Source organism: Ranitomeya variabilis, chromosome 6 (assembly GCF_051348905.1).
Source record: "Ranitomeya variabilis isolate aRanVar5 chromosome 6, aRanVar5.hap1, whole genome shotgun sequence".
NCBI classification, from domain to species: Eukaryota; Metazoa; Chordata; class Amphibia; order Anura; family Dendrobatidae; genus Ranitomeya; species Ranitomeya variabilis.
The window spans coordinates 138,372,210-138,395,140 of NC_135237.1; the positions used below are offsets into that span (position 1 = coordinate 138,372,210).

The window sequence follows — 22,931 nt, forward strand, 5'->3', positions numbered from 1 at the left end:
AAAGGCTAAGCAGACAGCTGTAAGCTGATATTAATAGGCTTGGAAGCTCCATGTTTATTGGAATCTTTGCAGACTAATAAGATCAGCTCACAGCTGCTTGCTTTCCCTTAGCTGGTTATTAAAAACAAGGAGAACCGCACTCCATTTTTTTTCTTTATTAGCTAAATATATGTACAAAACTTTACATGTAAAGCACTTATTAAAAATATCACTGACATCTATATCTGTATATAAGATTGCTTTATTAGTTTGAAAAGCTTTACGTTATATAGAATATTACAGTATGTAAAAGGTGATGTTAAAAGCGCATTGCATACTGATTGTATATGAATGTCATACAGATGCTGTGGGAGAAAAATTGCATTGTACTCGCATGACTCTTGTCCTGGTTTTCTGGATCAACATTGGCCAGATTTTTTTTTTTTGATACGCCGGTGGGACTTGCAGCCTAATGATGACTTATGACTTTCTCCATTCTTCCACATTTTCAGATGACTGGGATGCCGCAGTGGCCAGCCTGCTTCAGGTCACACCGCTCTTCTCTCAGGCGTTATGGAGTAATACTGTGCGGTGTTATCTAATCCACACTAAGGACACTCAGGCTGAAGTGGACATTTTCTTAAGGGTGAGAACACGTAGGAAGTAAGTTTGGTGAGAAATATGTTAATGAACCATAATCTGTTACCCGTCTTGTAGGAATACTCGCCAAAGCTTCAGAAGATGTGCGAAGCATTGGGCTATTTTTTTCACGTGGTATATTTTCCTGAGGAATGTGAAAACTATTATGCTGCTGTACGGAAGTGGGAAATTGAGAAAAGTTCCCTGGTGATATTATTTATGTGTTCCTCCTTCAATGGGTAAGGTGCTTTTTAAGAAAAATTCTAAAAATCTGTGTCCTGGAATGATAACTGTAGTAGTTGGACTGTACTACAGAAGACACATACAACCCACCATGCCATTTTGCATGCATGATGTTATCTGACAGTTCTACATCAGTTTATTAAACTTTTAACTGTAGATAAACTTCAGGATGAAAGCGAAAATACTGGCAGATAATCTAGCACTGAACCTTTTTGGTCACAGGCGTTTCCGAAAGAGTTAGGGTACTGTCACACTCTGCAACTTTCCAACGATCACGACCAGCGATACGACCTGGCTGTGATCGTCGGAAACTCGTTGTGTGGTCGCTGGAGAGCTGTCACACAGACCGCTCTCCAGCGACCAACGATGCCGAAGGCCCCGGGTAACCAGGGTAAACATCGGGTTACTAAGCGCAGGGCCGCGCTTAGTAACCCGATGTTTACCCTGGTTACCATCGTAAAAGTAAAAAAAAAAAAACAGTACATACTCACATTCCGGTGTGCGTTAGGTCCCTTGCAGTCTGCTTCCCGCTCTGACTGAGTGCCGCCGTAAAGTGAAAGCAGATCACAGCAGTGACGTCACCGCTGTGCTCTGCTCTTACATTCCGGCCGGCAGTCAGTCAGAGCGGGAAGCAGACTGCAAGGGACCTGACGGACACCGGAATGTGAGTATGTACTGTTTGTTTTTTTTTTTACTTTTACGATGGTAACCAGGGTAAACATCGGGTTACTAAGCGCGGCCCTGCGCTTAGTAACCCGATGTTTACCCTGGTTACAAGCGAACGCATCGTTGGATCGGTGTCACACACACCGATCCAACGATGACAGCGGGAGATCCAGCGACGAAAGAAAGTTCCAAACGATCTGCTACGACGTACGATTCTCAGCAGGGTCCCTGATCGCTGCTGCGTGTCAGACACAGCGATATCGTATGGATATCGCTGGAATGTCACGGATCGTACCGTCGTAGCGACAAAAGTGCCACTGTGTGACAGTACCCTTAGAATGTCTCCTATATTGTACAGAGAAGTGGAGGTAATGTACAGACCTGAGCCGTGCTGCAGTATCGCTGGCAGGGTGGAAAGTAAAGTGGTTGTCCAGCCGCTAAAAATATAAAAAACACCTCTTGGAATGCTGTAAAATAACAACAAAAAAAATACTTTACCAATCCATGGTGCTCCTGTTCCAGAGCTGCCCAGGTCTCCCACTGATGACCATACTATCTGTCCAGACTGAACACACTAGCGTGTTTGTCACACTTACCGTATATACTCGAGTATAAGCCGACCCGAGTATAAGCCGACCCCCCCTAATTTTGCCACAAAAAACTGGGAAAACTTATTGACTCGAGTATAAGCCTAGGGTGGAAAATGCAGCAGCTACCGGTGAATTTCAAAATTAAAAATAGATGCTCCATACTGTTCATTATGGCCCCATAGATGCTCCACATAAAGCTGTGCCACATATAATGCTCTGCACTGTTCATTATGGCCCCATAGATGCTCCACATAAAGCTGTGCCACATATAATGCTCTGCACTGTTCATTATGGCCCCATAGATGCTCCACATAAAGCTGTGCCATATATAATGCTCTGCACTGTTCATTATGGCCCCATAGATGCTCCACATAAAGCTGTGCCATATATAATGCTCTGCACAGTTCATTATGGCCCCATAGATGCTCCATAGAAAGCTGTGCCATATACAATGCTCTGCACCTTTGATTATGGCCCCATAGATGCTCCATAGAAAGCTGTGCCATATACAATGCTCTGCACCTTTGATTATGGCCCCATAGATAGCTGTGCCATATAAAATGCTCTGCACCTTTGATTATGGCCCCATAGATAGCTGTGCCATATACAATGCTCTGCACCTTTGATTATGGCCCCATAGATAGCTGTGCCATATACAATGCCCTGCAACTTTGATTATGGCCCCATAGATAGCTGTGCCATATACAATGCTCTGCACCTTTGATTATGGCCCCATAGATAGCTGTGCCATATACAATGCTCTGCACCTTTGATTATGGCCCCATAGATAGCTGTGCCATATATAATGCCCTGCACCTTTGATTATGGCCCCATAGATAGCTGTGCCATATACAATGCCCTGCACCTTTGATTATGGCCCCATAGATAGCTGTACCATATATAATGCCCTGCACCTTTGATTATGGCCCCGTAGATAGCTGTGCCATATACAATGCTCTGCACCTTTGATTATGGCCCCATAGATGCTCCACATAAAGCTGTGCCATATATATAATGCTCTGCACCGTTGCCCCATAGATACTCCACATAAATCTGTGCTATATACAATGCTGCTGCTGCTGCAATAAAAAAAACCAAAACACATACTCACCTCTCTTGCTTGCAGCTCCTCAGCGTCCCGTCCTGGCGTCTCTCTGCACTGACTGATCAGGCAGAGGGCGGCGCGCACACTATATGCGTCATCGCGCCCTCTGACCTGAACAGTCAGTGCGGAGAGACTCCGGGAAGATGGAGCGGCGCTCGGCGTGTGGAACGCAGACAGGTAACTATGAGATACTTACCTGCTCCCGGCGTCCCTGGCTCCTTATCCCGGACAGATGGTCTCCGGGTGCCGCAGCCTCTTCCTCTGTCAGCGGTCACCGTTACCGCTGATTAGAGGAATGAATTTGCGGCTCCACTCCTATGGGAGTGGTCCATATTCATTTCTCTAATGAGCGGTACCATGTGACTGCTGAACAGGGGACGAGCTGCGGCACCGAAGACCGTGGGACGGGCAGAGGGAGCGCCAGGAGCGCCGGGACTAGGTGAGTATGCGACACGCTCTCTCCCTCTCACCCGCCGACCCCCACCGCCGACCGTGACTCGAGTATAAGCCGAGAGGGGCACTTTCAGCCCAAAAATTTGGGCTGAAAATCTCGGCTTATACTCGAGTATATACGGTAATTGTTTCAGATCACCAAACAAATTTAGATATTAGACAAACATAACACAAGTAAACACAAAATGCAGTTTTTAAATGAAGGTCTTTACTATTAATGGAAAAAGAAATCCAAACCTACAGGGCCCTGTGTGAAATTAGAGTGCAAAATGCCAAAAATGCACCACCCTGATAACCCTCTTTAATATTTTTTTTTTTTCATTAGTGTATTAGAGACATTTGTTTTCTTAACTCCTAACATATATGTTTAGTGTAGCGTTTACCCCTTGAATTGTCTCTGTCTAGTGCAATTTATTTTCCTTTAACCTTGCTCATAACTTACAATGCAGTTCTCTCTGGGAAGACTGTAAGGAAGCGTTCCTGAAAAATACGGAGGCCAAGCCAAGGATTGTTTATCACAAAAGTGACAGTGGAGCAATAATCTCTGACTGCGTCCAGCAACTAATAGAGGAAGACAGTAATAAAGCAAATAAAACAAAGGTAAAGTGTAGTAATATTCATTGCATGTTAAAGAGTAACTGAAGTTTCTTTTTTTAATAAATTTGTCCAGCATGGCAAGTCAGGAAACTTGGAAACTTTTGCAAATCCCTTTTTCTCATCTCCGAAGGTTGTCGTAAGAGTCTTCCAGCTTCCAAGTCCACTATTGCCTGTTGGATTCGTTCGGCAATACTGGAGGCATATCGCGTTCAGGGCAAACAGCCTCTGGGGGTAACGGCTCACTCCACCCGGGCAGTGGGAGCTTCCTGGGCAGTTCTTCACCAGGCCTTGGCTTTAAAGATTTGTAAGGCCGCGATCTGCTCTTTCTTGCACACCTTCTCAAGGTTTTACAGGGTTCATACCCATGCCTCGTCTGGTGCAGGCCTGGGAAGGAAGGTGCTGCAGGTGGCAGTCGCAAAGCGGCCCACCTGAGTCCGTTTTCTTTACATTTTTTCTGTTTCCCACCCTAGGGACTGCTTTGGGACATCTCATTTTTACCTGTGTCCCCCAATGAAACGATAAAGAAAGAGGGATTTTTGGTAGTCGCCGTAAAATCTCCTTCTTGGAGCCTTCATTGGGGGACACGGCACCCTCCCTAACTATTTGTACCTCTATTGGGCCTATGTGCCTTTGTTGTGGATTTCGTACATAGGTCAAGTTTTGATTGCTGCTCTTACTGCTTTTACACTAACTGAGCTGCTTTGTGCCAGTCGGTGGGTATATAGAACTGGGGAAGAGCTATTTTTACTTTTTTTGCCTTGTCTCAGCCTCCTATCGGCAGCAGCATACACCCATGGTTACCTGTGTCCCCCAATGAAGGCCTCAAGAAATAGATTTCACGGTGAGTACCATAAATCCCTCTATTAGTGGATTTGCCTTCATTCTTGTAAAATACTGCATATAGATGGCTTCCAAACCTCTGATTTTCCCATTGTATTTGCCTGCATTGATGGCAGAACATATTAATTTGTAGAACAGATGATGGCAGTGAAAGGGGCAGCACCTGTCTCCTTCTTTGATGAGCCGTTTAATTGCCATGATGTGTACTCTGAGTGCATTCTGATATCGATGCAACTGAACGCGGGCAATTTTTTTACAGCAATGAAGTCAAATTCTCAAACATTCTCAACTTTCCATGCTTTATAAAATTATTAAATAAACATAAGTTACGCTTTAACCCCTTTCTGGGATTTGCCGTACTATTCCGTCCATGTGACCTGGGACTTAATACCCATGGATGTACGTACGTCCAATGCGATCAGCCGCGCTCCCGTCGTGGCTGGGTGTCAGCTGATACTCACAGCTGACACCCGGCACTAGGTGCCAGGAGTGGTCACGGACCGCTCCTGGCACTTTAACCCCCGGAACACTGCGATCAAATATGATCGCAGTGTTCCAGAGCTGACAGAGGGGCTGACAGCCCCTCTGCCTTTGGATCGGAGACCCCACGGCATGATGCGGGTTCCTGATCGCTCCCATGGTAACCCGATATCGTCATGGCGACATCCGGGTTACTAGAGCTGAGAGACTTCCTGTCATGCACAGTGCATGTCAGGAAGTCTCTTAAGGTCAGTGTGCAGGGATTGCAGCACTGACATCTTCTATAGCATGCACATCTGCATGCTATACAAGCAATCAGCCGGTACAAAATGATTGTCCCATAGTGGGACACAGTGTAAAAGTAAGAATGAATTAAAAAAATTAAATAAATTGTAAACATATTTTAAAAAATAATAATAAAATCAATATTTATTCTATCAATAAATATTTGAATAAATAAATCTAAACAATAAAAGTACACATATTTAGTATCACCGCGTCCGTAACGACCCAACCTATAAAACTATCCCACTAGCTAACCCCTTTAATCAACACCATAAAAAAAAAAGGGGCAAAAAAACAATGCTTTATCATCATACCGCCGAACAAAAAGTGGAATAACACGCAATCAAAAAGACTGATGTAAATAAAAATTGTACCGCTGAAAACGTCATCTTGTCCTGCAAAAACCAAGCCACAACATAGCTCCATAACCGGAAAAATAAAAAAGTTATAACTCTCAGAATTAAGCGATGCAAAAAAAGTTTTTGCATCACCACATTTTGAGAGCTATAATTTTTCGATATTTTGGCCCACAGAGTCATGTGAGGTCTTGTTTTTTTGCGGGACGAGTTGACGTTTTTATTGGTACCATTTTCGTGCACATGACATTTTTTGATCGCTTTTTATTCTGATTTTTGTGAGGCAGAATGAACAAAACCCAGCAATTCATGAATTTCTTTTGGGGGGGCGTTTATACCGTTCTGCGTGTGGAAAATTGATAAAGCCGTTTTATTCTTTGGGTTAGTACGGGTCAGTACGTTGACAGTGATACCTCATTTATATCATTTTTTTTTAATGTTTTGGCGCATTTAGACAATTAAAACTATTTTATATACAAAATTATTATTTTGCGATAGAAAGCATCTTTTAGTGTGTGACAGCTGCCAAACATTAAAAACCAGCTATAAAAACCCGCTATAAATAGTAAATCAAACCCCCCTTTATCACCCCCTTAGTTAGGGAAAAATATTATAAAAAAAAAAAAAAATGTATTTATTTCCATTTTCCCGTTAGGGTTAGGACTGTGGCTAGAGTTGGGGGTTAGGTTTTGGATTACGTTTACGGTTGGGATTAGGGTTAGGGATCGGACCGCAACGCCCATCGGATCGGACCGCCCGCCCAGGTGTGTATAATCTAACCTCTTTTTCTCATCTTTCAGGATACAACGGGGGCTTATCTACAGCATTACAGAATGCTGTAGATAAGCCCCTGATGCTGGTGGGCTTAAGGTACCTTCACACGAAACGAATTTGTAACGATATCGCTAGCGATCCGTGACGTTGCAGCGTCTTCGCTAGCGATATCGTTTCGTTTGACACGCAGCAGCGATCAGGATCCTGCTGTGATGTCGCTGGTCGCTGAATAAAGTTCAGAACTTTATTTGGTCGTCCGATCGCCGTGTATCGTTGTGTTTGAAAGCAAAAGCAACGATACCAGCGATATTTTACACTGGTAACCAGGGTAAACATCGGGTTACCAAGCGCAGGGCCGCGCTTAGTAACCCGATGTTTACCCTGGTTACCAGCGTAAAAGTAAAAAAAACAAACAGTACATACTCACCTGCGCGTCCCCCAGCGTCTGCTTCCTGACACTGACTGAGCGCCGGCCCTAAAGTGAAAGTGAAAGCACAGCGGTGACGTCACCGCTGTGCTGTTAGGGCCGGAGCTCAGTCAGTGTCAGGAAGCAGACGCTGGGGGACGCGCAGGTGAGTATGTACTGTTTGTTTTTTTTACTTTTACGCTGGTAACCAGGGTAAACATCGGGTTACTAAGCGCGGCCCTGCGCTTAGCAACCCGATGTTTACCCTGGTTACCCGGGGACCTCGGCATCGTTGGTCGCTGGAGAGCGGTCTGTGTGACAGCTCCCCAGCGATCAAACAGCGACGCTGCAGCGATCGGCATCGTTGTCGCTATCGCTGCAGCGTCGCTTCGTGTGAAGGTACCTTTAGCTCACTGTCAATTTTGAGGGTGATAGGTTCCCTTTAACGTGTTCTGTGATGCTACAGGCAGTACAATTTTTGCCAAGCCTGTCTATGATGTTTAAAAAAGGTACCCACCATGGTGAAATGTTTCTCAGCCCATGCACTTCGTGTAGTAGACTTGCTCCTTATCATTGGGCCTAGTTTTTAATGAAGCTTTCCTCCACCTCTCATCATTTTCCACCACTAGATCACCAGGGTTCACGTGTTCCGTGCTGCTACAGACAGTCAATTTTTGGGAAAGGGTGTCTGTGATCCCAATTAAATATTTTTTTACCCTCATGGGGAAATGTCAGCCCATACCCTTAGTGTATGGGCATTACAAGTCTAGGAGACACGCTCCTTAGCATTGGGCCTAGATTTTAACCCTTTTCTGACCTCGGACAGGATTGTGCGTCTGAGGTCAGATCCCCTGCTTTGATGTGGGCTCCGGCGGTGAGCCCACATCAAAGCCGCGACATGTCAGCTGTTTTGTACAGCTGAAATGTGCGCGCAATAGAGTGGAATCGCGATCCATCCGCCTAGTTAAATGCCGCTGTCAAACGCTGACAGCGGCATTTAACTACCGATTCCGGTCGCGCGGCCGGAAATGCGCTCATCGCCGGATCCCATCACATGATCGGGGGTCAGCGATGCGTCTGCATAGTAAGCAGAGATCTCCTTGAGACCTCTATGGTTGCTGATGCCGGCTTGCTGTGAGCATCCCCCTGTGGTCGGCGCTCATAGCAAGCCTGTAATTCAATATATAGAAAAAACGAGGCAGCACTCCATCATTACAGTGTTAGACGTGCAGGATTTTAATCAACCCACTTGTCTGGGCGACGTTTCGGCTCAGACTGAGCCTTTCTCAAGCCTGTAATTCAGCTACATAGGAGCGATCTATGCAAACAAATATGAAATAAATAAAAAAAAAATATATAAAAGTTTAAATCACCCCACTTTCGCCCCATTCAAAATAAAACAATAAAAATAAAATCAAATATACACATATTTGGTATCGTCGCGAGTAACCTGATCGCTAAACGGCGTAGTGAGAAAAAAATTCCAAATGCCAAAACTATGTTTTTTTGGTTTCCGCGACATTGCATTAAAATGCAATAACGGGCGATCAAAAGAACGTATCTGCACCAAAATGGTATCACTAAAAACGTCAGCTCAGCACGCAAAAAATAAGCCCTCACCCGACCCCAGATCACGAAAAGTGGAAACGCTACGGGTATCGGAATATGGCACCATTTTTTTTTATTTTTTTTTTTTAGCAAAGTTTGGAATTTATTTTTTTTTCACCAGTTCATCAGTTGTAGCATTTAGTGAACCTAGCAAAAAAGCCAAACAAAAAACACGCGTGGGATTGCACTTTTTTTGCAATTTCACCGCACTTGGAATTTTTTTCCCATTTTCTAGTACACAACATGGTAAAACCAATGATGTCGTTCAAAAGTACAACTCATCCTGCAAAAAATAAGCCCTCACATGGCCATATTAACGGAAAAATAAAAAAGTTATGGCTCTGGGAAGGAGGGGAGCGAAAAACGAACACGGAAAAACGGAAAATCCCATGGTCATGAAAGGGTTAATAATGACTTCTTCCACATATCATCATTCTCCGCCACTAGAACACCATGGTGAACGTGTTCTGTGCTGCTACAGCCATTCAATTTTTGGCCAAGGGCGTCTATGATCCCCATAAATAATTTTTTTTTAAATTTAACCCCCATGGGGAAATTTTTGTTAGCCCATGCACTTCGCGTATGGACATTACGAGTCTAGGAGACCCGCTCCTTTAAATTGGGCCTAGTTTTTAATGAGGCCTTCCTCCACCTCTCATCATTTTCCACCACTAGATCACCAGGATTCACGTGTTCCGTGCTGCTACAGACAGTCAATTTTTGGCAAGGGTGTATGTGATCCCCATTAAATATTTTTTTACAAATGTATACCCCATGGGGAAATGTTTGTCAGCCCATATACTTAGTGTATGGGCATTACAAGTCTAGGAGACACACTCCTTTGTAATGGGACAGTTTTTTTTTTTTTTTTTTATGAGGCCCTCCTCAATGTTTCTTCCAAAGGGGATTGAGGTGCGTGCAAATTTGGGTCAAGGTGGAACTTGCAGTCAATGCATAAGGAAACAGTATGGCAGGACCAACTGAAGAATGTGAATTGGGTTTTCCTGTGGCCATCCAGTACCAGGGTTCAAAGGCTTATTGGGGTGCATATGACTTGGTAGCAGGGCAGGCCTTGCATTCAATGCAACATTTTTTCAGGAAGCCCTCCTGTACCTCTCGTGAAAGGGGTATTGGGGTGTGTTGTAGTTGTTGACAGCCCAGCCTCTCAGTTCATAGGCAATAACATCACAGGAGACCCACTGTTTAATAATGACCCTTTAAGAAGATTAATGCCGCCTGATGCCCCTCTAAAAATAGGCTTTGTGACTTTGAGTCCCTCCTTCATAAATGAAACAAGATGTGTCTCCTTATCTGTCACACACCACATGGCCAGCTAGTGTTGTTAAATGTTACAATGACATTTCCCAGTGAATGCATTTGTATTGGTTGAAAGCAATGTAAAAGTTGAAAAACGCATCAAAAATGCTACGTGTGAACATAGCCCAAGTGGTGGAGGAACATTTGATCTGGGGTTAATTATTTTGCCTTATATACAAGTCATTACCCTGGAAAGGATGTACCTTAACATATTTCCCAGCAAAATCCATTTTGATTTTGTTCTTGTATGTTTTTTGGTGCACCTGTAAAAATGGCGTGAAACTCTGACAACATTGCATACAGCTGTGACCTAGGAGTCAGGAATGCTTCCAGGGGCGACCCCCATGATGTTCCTGTGTCATTTGAGCAGTGTTTCCATCATTTACAGACATGTTTAGACGTTTAAAAGGACCCCCGGGGGGATCGCAGTAAAAATACTCTGGTTTCCCATAGACTTACATTGGGCTTGTTGCTCGTTCCGAGTACCTGAGTATTCCAATTTGCTCGACCCGAGCAACAAGCACCCGAGCATTTTAGTGCTTGCTCATCACTAGTTGGCACCCTAAAATTATGCAAGGGCGCCCCCACCCAACGTCGTGTGACCGAGAATTCTTCACTGCATTGTCAACTATACACAGAGTGTAACCCAAAACAACAACAGAATGGAGTGCACACGGACAGAGGGTGAGACACAGGGCTAATGATGTGTTCACACAGTCATACATGAAAGATATAAGAAAAAGAAAGGAACCCAAAAAGACCTTCTGTATATGTGGAAACCCCCAGACCCAAAAGGTAACGAAATGGGAAGAAAACTGAGAAGGGGAATATGCAAACAAACCGCAGGAGAAACAATAGAGAACCTCAGCAAGAAAATCCTTCACTGGGGAGCTGGGACTCCAAACATCCATCTAAAGGTACCGTCACACTAAGCGACGCTGCAGCGATACAGACAACGATGCCGATCGCTGCAGCGTCGCTGTTTGGTCGCTGGAGAGACCGCTCTCCAGCGACCAACGATGCCGAGGTCCCTGGGTAACCAGGGTAAACATCGGGTTGCTAAGCGCAGGGCCGCGCTTAGTAACCCGATGTTTACCCTGGTTACCAGTGTAAAATGTAAAAAAACAAACACTACATACTCACCTTCGCGTCCCCCGGCGTCCGCTTCCTGCACTGACTGAGTGCCGGCCCTAACAGCAGAGCGGTGAGGTCACCGCTGTGCTGTGCTTTCACTTTATGGCCAGCGCTCAGTCAGTGCAGGAAGCGGAAGGCGAGGGACGTGACGGACATCAGAGGGTGAGTATGTACTGTTTGTTTTTTTACATTTTACACTGGTAACCAGGGTAAACATCGGGTTACTAAGCGCGGCCCTGCGCTTAGTAACCCGATATTTACCCTGGTTACCATTGTAAAACATCGCTGGTATCGTTGCTTTTGCTGTCAAACACAACGATACACGGCGATCTGACGACCAAATAAAGTTCTGAACTTTAATCAACGACCAGCGACATCACAGCAGGATCCTGATCGCTGCTGTGTGTCAAACACAATGATATCGCTAGCCAGGACGCTGCAACGTCACGGATCGCTAGTGATATCGTTTAGTGTGATTGTACCTTAGCTTGCATGCTCCAGGAGAGTATAAATCGTCTCTCCCAAGATGTGCTAGGACAAACCTGAAGAGGGAGTGAAAGCACCTGCATAGAAGCAGCACAGCAAATACCAGAGCATTACCAGCAGTTGGACAGATGCAACACAGGCTGTGGTCCAACAGAGAGGGAAACGGACCACACAGCCAGAGGTCGCTGGATCGAGCCCCTGAGTCGAGCCATGATAATGTGCATATGTAGCACAGCTGTGTGTATTAGACACTAACAATAGATCCACTACTTCAATATTCTGCCCTAGTGCAGTTTAATTAGTGATAATGACTCCTCCTATTCACCCCACCAGGGAAGTTTTAATTAATAGGACAAATGTTTTCTGCTGTCTCAATCCGAGGTGCGTCTTATGATAAAGGTGCGTCTTTATAGTCCGAAAAATACAGCTCTATTGTTTCATTCATTACACAAAGCCTTCTTTTACTATATAAATGCTGTTCTATACTTTTCAGATCATCAATCACAATGGAGAACCTGATGAAGGAGCATATAAAACCTACTGTCACGTAGAGCAGGTGGTGAAACAGGTAAGTTAGGTCTCATGTTTGCCATAGGGTGCAGACATGCCGATACTGGGCAGACATAACTGGGTATATGTGGGAGCTCATTTATTGAAATAAAGTACCCACTGCTGTGTGATTAATATCAGTCACCATACTAGAAACATGATTGTGGATTGCACAGGCACTGGGATAAGTGGGGGTGCTAAGACCTCCACTAATTTCTAGAGCAAGCAGCTGCTGCTGTCTGCTGAGCTTCATCGCCTGTGAGCTCATATCACCACTCGCTGCTCCTCTGAAGGCGTACGGGCGGTGTACTTCTGTCTGATTAGCGTCCTTGATCTATAATAATAATAATGTCGTCTCCAGTGGACTCTTTGTTTCGGATTAGCTGAGGTTATAAGGTCCAGTCTCTCACCATGTTCTTGGGATATCTTGGCCAATATCCAAGTATTTACTCGTTCTTTTGCTGATAGGATTTATTGGGTGCTGAGATCTCTGATCCCGATGCCAAAGATGATCCAGCAGTTCAAGAGGACGATGACTTTGGGGATGTTTTATGGGATGTTCATGATGAGCAAGAGCAAATGGAGGCTTTTCAGCATGCCTCTCAGTCTACGTCTGAGCTGGGCTTTGATAAAGTAAGTTCAATGGGTTTTAAATGCATTTCAATTATCAAAGGAGTTGTTGTCCTGGACTAAACTGTTCATGTTCTACCGGTAGGGTTAGTCATCAATATGACATGGGTGGTGGTCTGACACCCAGCCCACTCACAGCTGCTGGATGTAAGCCTCGTACAGAGTCCAGCACAATGGCGCCATACCTTGTTTGGTGGCCGCTGCTTAGTACTGCAGTTTGTCATTTGGAAGTAAAGATGGGCACTATCCTGCAGCAGAAAGCTCCAGTGTGTATCTGGTATAACAGCACATGGCCAATATAGGTGGTGATCAGTCCAATAGACTCATCATTTATGTTTCACTGTAGAAAAAAGGATAGCGACACGATTTCTTCTAGAAAAACAAGTCCAGTTACATAAAAAGGGGTGCAGGACGTGACGGTCATTTCCCATCTCACCGGCGTTTTTTCTAGGCTAGAGACAGCAGTGTCGGTGTGACATGAAGTGACTATCGCCTGTCTTAGGCGCCTCCTACTGCTCCCTTTTGCCCGTAACTGGACTTGTTTTTTTTGTTTTTTTTAATTCTAGTTTAATGAAGGAGACATTCACTTTTGGTGACTGCAGTTTATCAACCATTCAAGTGACTAGGAGAAAAGCTGCCATAACTGGCAGTGACCACTAGATGATGTATGAGGTTGTGGTGTACATCTTCATACATTGCTACTGAGCTCAGTGATTGGCTGCAGTGTTCTTGTCGTGACATCACTGCTGCAGACAGAGACCAGCACAGTAGCGGAGACTCGGCACTGGACACAGGGAGGGGTAATAATGTGTTTTTTTTATAACAATTGTAGCTTATGCCCATAGTTGTCTTAAAGGGGACAAGCCCTTTAAATCACTATTGAAACATTTTGAGATAAATCCCTTAAATGCATTTAAATTGTACTTTGTCCATTTTGTTTTTTTAGTACTATGATCGCTTGAATGATTTAGTAGCTGCCCCCGCACCAATTCCACCGCTGCTTATTTCAGGGGGACCAGGCTCAGGGAAATCTCTACTCCTCTCAAAGTGGTAGGTCTCTTTTCAGAGCTTTCACAATCAACAAACTTAAGATGTTCCCAAATAAATTTTGACAATTTTTTTTTTTGAACAAGAAATGTATCTTAATCCAAAATACTATCTGTACATTCAGTGATTTTGAGTCCCGAACTATTCAGCTTATTGGATGTTCCATCATGTGTATACCTGTCAATCCCTGCTTGTGCATGGAAGTAGTTAGAATATATAGAATATTGATCTAGACCTGGGTGACTTCTGTGAATCTTATTAAATTATTATTTTCATCATATTAAATGGGTAAAATTGTGAGTGCTTGTACAAACAAGCAACTATGCAAGTTTCATACATTGCACGGAGAATACAGGGGAATCGTGACAGTCTGTGCATGACACACAGAGTGATTCAGCCTTTTAATTTCAGCCAGGACAACCCCTTTAAATGCGTATCCTTTATTTGCATCAGTGAAGTAACTGATGCAATGGGATATTACCAAGTGAATTCTGGCGGTGTTACATTGTTCCGATATCCAGTCCTACGTCTATAATATAACAGGAGATGTGTCCTTCTGTCCGAAGCCTCCGGCGCCTGCACAATGTGGTGCAGGAGTCAGCGCATACCACACTACGTCGCCATTTTATTGGAGAGGAGAGGGCGACATTGCCTGATGTGTTCAGGGCCGTCTTCATGATGTTGGCTGTCTCAGCGGCTTCACTGGCGGTGATGAGGAGACAGGCGTCTGCTGCGCTGCTGGTGAGACACCGGAACTGTGGATACCACACTGGCCAGCAGTGATGAGGGGACTGGCGTGTGCTGCTGGTGAGACACCAGGACTGTGGATGCCGCACCTCCCAGCTGGCAGTGATGAAACCGGTGTGTGCTGCACTGTTGGTGAGACACCAGGACTGTGGATGCCGCACCTCCCAGCTGGCAGTGATGAGACCGATGTGTTCTGCGCTGCTGGTGAGACACCGGGACTGTGGATGCCGCACCTCCCAGCTGGCGGTGATGAGACCGGTGTGTGCTGCACTGTTGGTGAGACACCAGGACTGTGGATGCCGCACCTCCCAGCTGGCGGTGATGAGAACTGCGCGTGCTGCGCTTCTGGTGAGACACCGGGACTGTGGATGCCGCACCTCCCAGCGGGCGGTGATGAGAACTGCGTGTGCTGCGCTTCTGGTGAGACACCGGGACTGTGGATGCCGCACCTCCCAGCTGGCAATGATGAGGAGACCGGTGTGTGCTGCACTGTTGATGAGATACCGGAACTATGGATACCACACTGGCCGGCAGTGATGAGGGGACTGGCGTGTGCTGCTGGTGAGACACCAGGACTGTGGATGCCGCACCTCCCAGCTGGCGGTGATGAGACCGGCGTGTGCTGCGCTGTTGGTGAGACACCAGGACCGTGGATGCCGCACCTCCCAGCTGGCGGTGATGAGACCGGCGTGTGCTGCGCTGCTGGTGAGACACCAGGACTGTGGATGCCGCACCTCCCAGCTGGCGGTGATGAGACTGGTGTGTGCTGTGCTGTTGGTGAGACACCAGGACTATGGATGCCGCACTTAAATAATAAATAACAATAATAATCTTTATTTATATAGCTCCAACATATTCCGCAGCGCTTTACACCTTAACAGTTTCAAACACAACAGTCATAAGTAACAACTTTAACAATACAATAATTAAAGCACAATTAGACGACCCTGCTCGTGAGAGCTTACAATCTACTTCTTGCCCGCCAGTCACCCTTCAAATCGGACAACTCAAGCACCAGGTAAGAGTGTGGTGTGCTAATTTGCGTAAACAGTGTGTTCAATAAAATAGCTCCATATAGTGCTGTATGCGTACTGTCTCACTCTGTGCCATTTTATTGAAGACACTGTATATGAGAATTCACAGACCGTGTTTAAGTTAAAATTGGCACTGGAAATGTCCCAATAAAAATGCTCGCCACCCGGGCGTAGAACGGGTTCAATAGCTAGATGATGATATATCACTGTAAATGTCTATTTTGAATCCAGTGACAAATAGCAATGGTAGCATCATCTATTGGTAGCCTTTGGAAGGTATACTCACATTGTAGAAATAATTATAATGACACTGGCTTATTGCCTTATTTTGTAACTTGTTTGTTTTTACTTTTGTGTGAAGGATCTAAGGCTTCTTATTACATAAAAACAAATGACAAGTTTTAATAAGATGGTGGGAAGTTTTAGTAAATAGTTTACCAAACGGAAATTTGAGTATACGTCCATTTAGATGGCCCAATTTCAGCCTGTTAATGAGGATCGATGTGTTATATAATAGGTGATTGCACAAGTTTACCGGCAGGGCAATGAATGCTGAGGGGAACAGAACGATCGGTCTTACGATTGTTCTGTCCACATACAGGATAATCATTTTTATGCCATCAGTTTATGCATTGCTTTGCCCGATTGTTAGAAGATCGCCAGCATATTTACATAGGAGAATGATCGGGCACAAGCTTTACTACAACGCTCAGTTGCCAATCATCGATTCTGCTAAATGCACTTTCTTAGAATATATGGTCATTCCATATCAAGTGATCCAAATATGAATATTTTTTTTTTACCTGACGTCTTTAGATTTTTTTTATTTTTTGTTTTTATGAAGTACAACTTTAGTTAATTACAAATTAAAAGTTTTGAATTTTTTTCTTCATCAGTTAATTTTTTACAGATTTCTAAAGTTTTGAAAAAGCGCAAATTTTGGCCTGGTATGGCTTTACATTTTTTTTATCATATCTCGGGCTAGAATTAAGATAAAGAGGTGGGAGAGGCATCATTTTTCTCAGAACGGTAACGGCTTTCATTTGATATGTCACAAGACTATGTTTCTTTATATTTTGTTTTGAAGAAATCAAATTCAAAATTTTGATGCGCAATTGTGAAAAAATCGTATGTTTTAAAATTGTGAAAACATGCATGTGTGTTACTTGTGTTCTTGATTATATTTGTACAGGGATTCAACTTGGGACCTATCAAATTTGTATTATAAATAGTCACTTCTACGTCTTCATTTTCACAATCTTTGGAGAGTACAGTAGCCCCCACCCGCGCCAATCATATTCACAGGTCACATAACCGGTTATGCCATCCATTGCCGATCTTGTGCCACCTTCTACCACTTCATGGGCGTCACTGTCTTTGCTGAATGAAGAAATCTTTGTTTTTATTTGTTTCACTACATGGAATGACAGTGTGGTATTGCAGAGTCCCTGTGATGGGTTCTGCTTCCTGTAACCGATGTTATAACAAAGTCTCCTCCTCTTCGTAGTCCTGGTTTGTACAATACATGAACTGGATGTTAAGAAGATTTTTCTCCCTCCATTTGAGGAGTTGCCTGGGTGATAAGATTTGGTGTGAATATGGCCCCTGGAGGCTGGAGCTGCCGGCCTGTCATCTGCTCTGCAGTCACTGTCTACCCCTGCTCATTCTCAGGTTGGGCCCTAACAAGGCTTCTCCTCGGTCCTCTCCTGCTTCTAAGCTCTAACATAATAAAATAATACAGGAATATCTAACAATCATGGATTATTTGGTAAATATGGACCCCGCACTGTTACACCACAGGCTGAACAGATCTGAATTAGAGATTTTTTAATTGAGACTGTAATAGTTTTATCTTTTAAAATATGATCCCATCACGATCCCAACTTGTATTTTGGTACGGATGTGGCTAGGAGCATAGCAGGCACATATACAGGTTTTGAAATTAAACGCTTTTTTCGGAAATGCGTTTTAAAATTTTGTGTTCCTATGGGTAAAATATTATCAAAGATACTCTTGTGACATATCTGGTGAAAGCCTGTACAGTTCTGAGTAGAATGAGGTTTATTTTGTTTCTCTATCTTTTTTCTAGCCTGAGTTAGGAGGAGAAATGTAAAGGCAGGCAACACAGAAATTCACACTTTTTCCAAACTTTGAAAATCAATTAAAAAAAAAAAAATTTCTAGAATTTTTTTTTTCTTCACGTTTTGCATTCTCTGACACACTGTTACCAAATAACAAAATCTCAAAAGAATTAAAAATAGAGGTAAAAATCAGTGGTTCACTTGACATGGAATGACCCTAATAGTAAGTTGGCAGTTCTGGGTCCTGATGACAGTGGTTTATGTTTGCAGGATTCAGCTCCAGCAGAAACATTCACCAAACACTCTTATGTTGTATCACTTTGTTGGGAAACCAATGTCAACCAGCTCGGAGCCGGCATTGATAATAAAGAGACTGACTCTGAAGGTAATATTCACTTTATAATGCAGTTAGTGTGTGTCCCAGGGGTAAAGTTTCTCCTTGTGGAGAGTGCAAGGTTGGTGTGGAGAGATTTACAAGACATGAAATGTTCCTCTAGGACAGGGGTGAGGAATCTTCTTTTATTTTTCTCTTCCTGCCAAGGGCTATTTGGATATTATACCATCCTTCGGGGCTGCACAAATTGTGCACTAACTCCGCCCACGAAGTACATCTGGATGCTGGCACTGGTGTCGGGCCCAAGCACTGCGGTTCCCGGGAATCTGCCCATGGGCCGGATAAAATGTCATTGAGGGAGATAAACGACCCGCAGGCTTGAAGTTCTCAACTCCTGCTCTTGTATATTAAATATGCAAGTAGCTTCTGCAGAGACAAAAATGACCAACTCTAGCGCCACCGATTGGATGTAGAATTCCTAAGTCAATATCAACTCTTTGAAGGGAACCTGTCAGCAGATTTTGCCGCTACAAGAAGCAGCCACTGCCTTTCAGGGCTTATCTACAGCATTCTATAATCCTGCAAGTGAAGAAAAATACATTTTATTATACTCACCTGCGGGGCGGTACGGTCCGATGGGTGTTGCAGGTCCGGGTCTGGCGCCTCCTATCTTCTTGTGATGCCGCCCTCCTGCTTCTTCATCGCTCCCCAGCATCGCGCTCCTGCGCAGACGTACTTATCTGTCCTGTTGAGGGCAGAATAAAGTACTCCAGTGCACAGGCATCGGGAAAGGTCAGAGAGGCCCTGCGCTTGCGCACTGCAGTACTTTGCTCTGCCCTCAACAGGGTAGAGAAGTACACCTGTGCGGGAGCGCCGATGCCAGGGAGCGATGAAGAAGCAGGAGGGCGGCATCACAAGAAGATGGGAGGTGCCAGACCTGGACATGCGACACCCATCAGACCGGACCACCCCCGTGTGAGCAGGGGTGGATTAAGGGTAGCCAGGGCCCCGGGCTGTTAGACACTTTTGGCCGGGCCCTACTCTACTGTAACCTATTAAATATTTGATAAAATATGCAATACAATTTAGGTATATTATGATTTATCTTTCAATTTTTAAAATGACCAATATCACATACAAGGAACAAATACCACCGCGCCATGACCAGACCACATATTAAAATCACAGTGATCGAATATCACATACAAGGAACAAATACCGCTACACCATGTCAAGACCACATATTACCACCACTTGGTGACCAAATAGCACATACAAGGGACAAATACCACAACATCATTTCCAGACCACATATTACCACCACATAGTGACTGAATACTACAATACTGATCAGTAATAAAAAAAAACAACACAATACTATCACCATAAGTGCCAGTATTCACAGGAGATCTGTACTTAGTATGCGGTGTCTGTGTAGAGGTTATACAGTGATCACTGGTGACATTATACACAGGACCTCTGTATATAGCATACAGTGTATAGTGTCAGTGTATAGGTAACACTGACTCACCAGTGACGTCTCTAGGTGAAGTCCTTCATCTTTCATCCAGCACAGACCGCCATCATTTCTTCCAGCCAGGACTCGTTTCTGCAGGTAATAAGTTATAATTTAGCTCCGCTTGCAGAACACATTACTTAATTTTTCACAACTTCTACATTACACCACATGAAGAAAAAAAGGCGACATAGTGTCACTCTGCACAGTAACAGGATCGCCCCCCCCCCCCATTTAAAACAGCATACTAAAAAAAAAAAAATAAATACATCACTGAAGTAATAATATCCCTTAATTAGCCCTTATGGTAATAATAATATCCCCATCCTGGCCTCGTGTATCTCATTCCTGGCTCCAGCCATATGTTCTCGCATCCTGCCCTCATGAGTATCCATCCTGCCCTATATGATCTCCCCATCCTACCCCATATGATCTCCCCATTCTGCCCCATCAGTCTCCATCGTATCCATCCTGCCCCATGATCCAATCCTGCCCCATGTCTTTCATTCTGCCCCGTGTCTCCAATCATGCCCCGTATCTACATTCTGCCCATGCCTCCAGTCCTGCCCCCAGTGTGTCCAGCATATTACCCCTAGTTTGTCCAGCAATCTGCCCCAGTATGTCCAGCAATCTGCCCCAGTGTGTCCAGCATATTACCCCCAGTGTGTCCAGCAATCTGCCCCAGTATGTCCAGCATATTGCCCCAGTGTGTCCAGCATTGCCCCCAGGCAGTGTGTCCAGCAATCTGCCCCAGTGTGTCCAGCATATTACCCCCAGTGTGTCCAGCAATCTGCCCCAGTGTGTCCAGCATATTGCCCCCAGTGTGTCCAGCATATTACCCCCAGTGTGCCCAGCAATCTGCCCGAGTGTCCAGCATATTACCCCCAATGTGTCCAGCATATTGCCCCAGTATGTCCAGCATATTGCCCCAGTGTGTCCAGCAATCTACCCCAGTGTCAGCATATTACCCCCAGTGTGTCCAGCAATCTGCCCCAGTGTCCAGCATATTTGCCCCAGTGTGTCCAGCAATCTGCCCCAGTGTCCAGCATATTGCCCCCAGTGTGTCCAGCAATCTGCCCCAGTGTGTCCAGCATTGCCCCCAGACAGTGTGTCCAGCATTGCCCCCAGACAGTGTGTCCAGCAATCTGCCCCAGTGTGTCCAGCAATCTGCCCCAGTGTGTCCAGCAATCTGCCCCAGTGTGTCCAGCATTGCCCCCAGACAGTGTCCACCAGCAATCTGCCCCATTGTCTTCAGCATTGCCCCCCAGACAGTGTGTCCACCAGCAATCTGCCCCAGTGTGTCCAGCATTGCCCCCCAGACAGTGTGACCAGCAATCTGCCCAGTATGTCCGGCATATTGCTACAGTGTCCAGCAATCTGCCCCAGTGTGTCCAGCATTGCCCCCAGACAACGTGTCCACCAGCAATCTGCCCCAGTGTCTCCAGCATTGCCCCCAGAGAGTGTGTCCACCAGCAATCTGCCCCAGTGTGTCCAGCAATCTGCCCCAGTGTCTCCAGCATTGCCCCCAGTGTGTCCAGCAATTTGCCCCAGTAAGTCCAGCATTCTGGCCCGCCCGGGCCCCCCGGATTGCCGTTAGCAAAAAAAAACAAAAAAAAACAGAGTTCTCCTCACCTGACCTGTGCGCTCCAGCGGCGAGCTCCCTCCAGCAGCGCGCACTCGCCAGCGACTGACAATGACGTCAGACGCCGGCGACGTGTGCGCTGCGCCTGCGGCCGACTTCAGCTGCCAGCCTCCAATTGGCTGGCGGCTGTTGTTAACCATTGACGCGTGCGCCCGCACGTCAATAGGTGAAACTGCCGCAGCACCGGTAGGGGCCCGGTGAGCAGATGAGACGGGGCCCGATGCGGACCCCCTCTCTGCCCACCGGGCCTATACGCCAGTCAAGGCAGTAATGCCCTGACTGGCGGCGGGCAATCTGAGCGGTAGCCGACAGCCCCCCCACACCACTGGGTCGACCCTATTATAATCCGCCCCTGCGGGTGAGTATAATAAAACTTATTTTTCTTCACTTGCAGGTGGGATCAGGGGCTTATCTACAGCATTATAGAGAGTAAAAATGTAAAAAAAAAAAAAAAAAATTCCTAAATAAATAATAATATATATATATATATATATATATATATATATATATATATATATATATATATATATATAATATATATTGTTCCAATAAATAATTCCTTTAGCTAAATAAAAAAAAAAACAATAAAAGTACACATTTAGTATCGCCGCGTAACGACCCGACCTATAAAACTGTCCCACTAGTTAACCCCTTCAGTGAACACCGTAAAAAAAAAAAGAGGCAAAAAACAACGCATTATTATCATACCGCCGAACAAAAAGTGGAATAATAGGCGATCAAAAAGACGGAAATAAATAACCATGGTACCGCTGAAAACGTCATCTTGTCCTGCAAAAAACGAGCCGCCATACAGCATCATCAGTGAAAAAATAAAAAGTTATAGTCCTCAGAATAAAGTGATGCAAAAATAATTTTTTCTATAAAATAGTTTTTATCGTATAAAAGAGCCAAAACATAAAAAAATTATATAAATGAGGTATTGCTGTAAACGTACTGACCTGAAGAATAAAACTGCTTTATCCATTTTACCAAACGCGGAACGGTATAAACGCCCCCCCAAAAGAAATTCATGAATAGCTGGTTTTTGGTCATTCTGCCTCACAAAAATCGGAATAAAAAGTGATCAAAAAAATGTCACGTGCCCGAAAATGTTACCAATAAAAACGTCAACTCGTCCCGCAAAAAACAAGACTTCACATGACTCTGTGGACCAAAATATGGAAAAATTATAGCACTCAAAATGTGGTAACGCAAAAAACATTTTTTGCAATAAAAAGCGTCTTTTAGTGTGTGACGGCTGCCAATCAAAAACCCGCTAGAAAACGCGCTATAAATAGTAAATCAAACCCCCCTTCATCACCCCCTTAGTTACGAAAAATTAAAAAATGTAAAAAAATGTATTTATTTCCATTTTCCCGTTAGGGCTAGGGTT

General features: G+C 44.7%; 1 protein-coding gene across 3 annotated transcripts in view; it reads left to right on the top strand.

Moving 5' to 3' along the window:
• The window catches only part of NPHP3 (nephrocystin 3), a 132,542-nt gene that overhangs the window by 38,757 nt on the left and 70,854 nt on the right, over positions 1–22,931 (top strand). For all 3 annotated transcript variants that reach the window (XM_077269047.1, XM_077269050.1, XM_077269048.1), the window contains exons 6-12: positions 492–625; positions 697–857; positions 4,125–4,275; positions 12,452–12,526; positions 12,976–13,140; positions 14,084–14,187; positions 18,317–18,431. In XM_077269047.1, the coding sequence (XP_077125162.1) occupies positions 492–625; positions 697–857; positions 4,125–4,275; positions 12,452–12,526; positions 12,976–13,140; positions 14,084–14,187; positions 18,317–18,431 (905 nt within the window). The remainder of the gene's footprint in view (positions 1–491; positions 626–696; positions 858–4,124; positions 4,276–12,451; positions 12,527–12,975; positions 13,141–14,083; positions 14,188–18,316; positions 18,432–22,931) is intronic.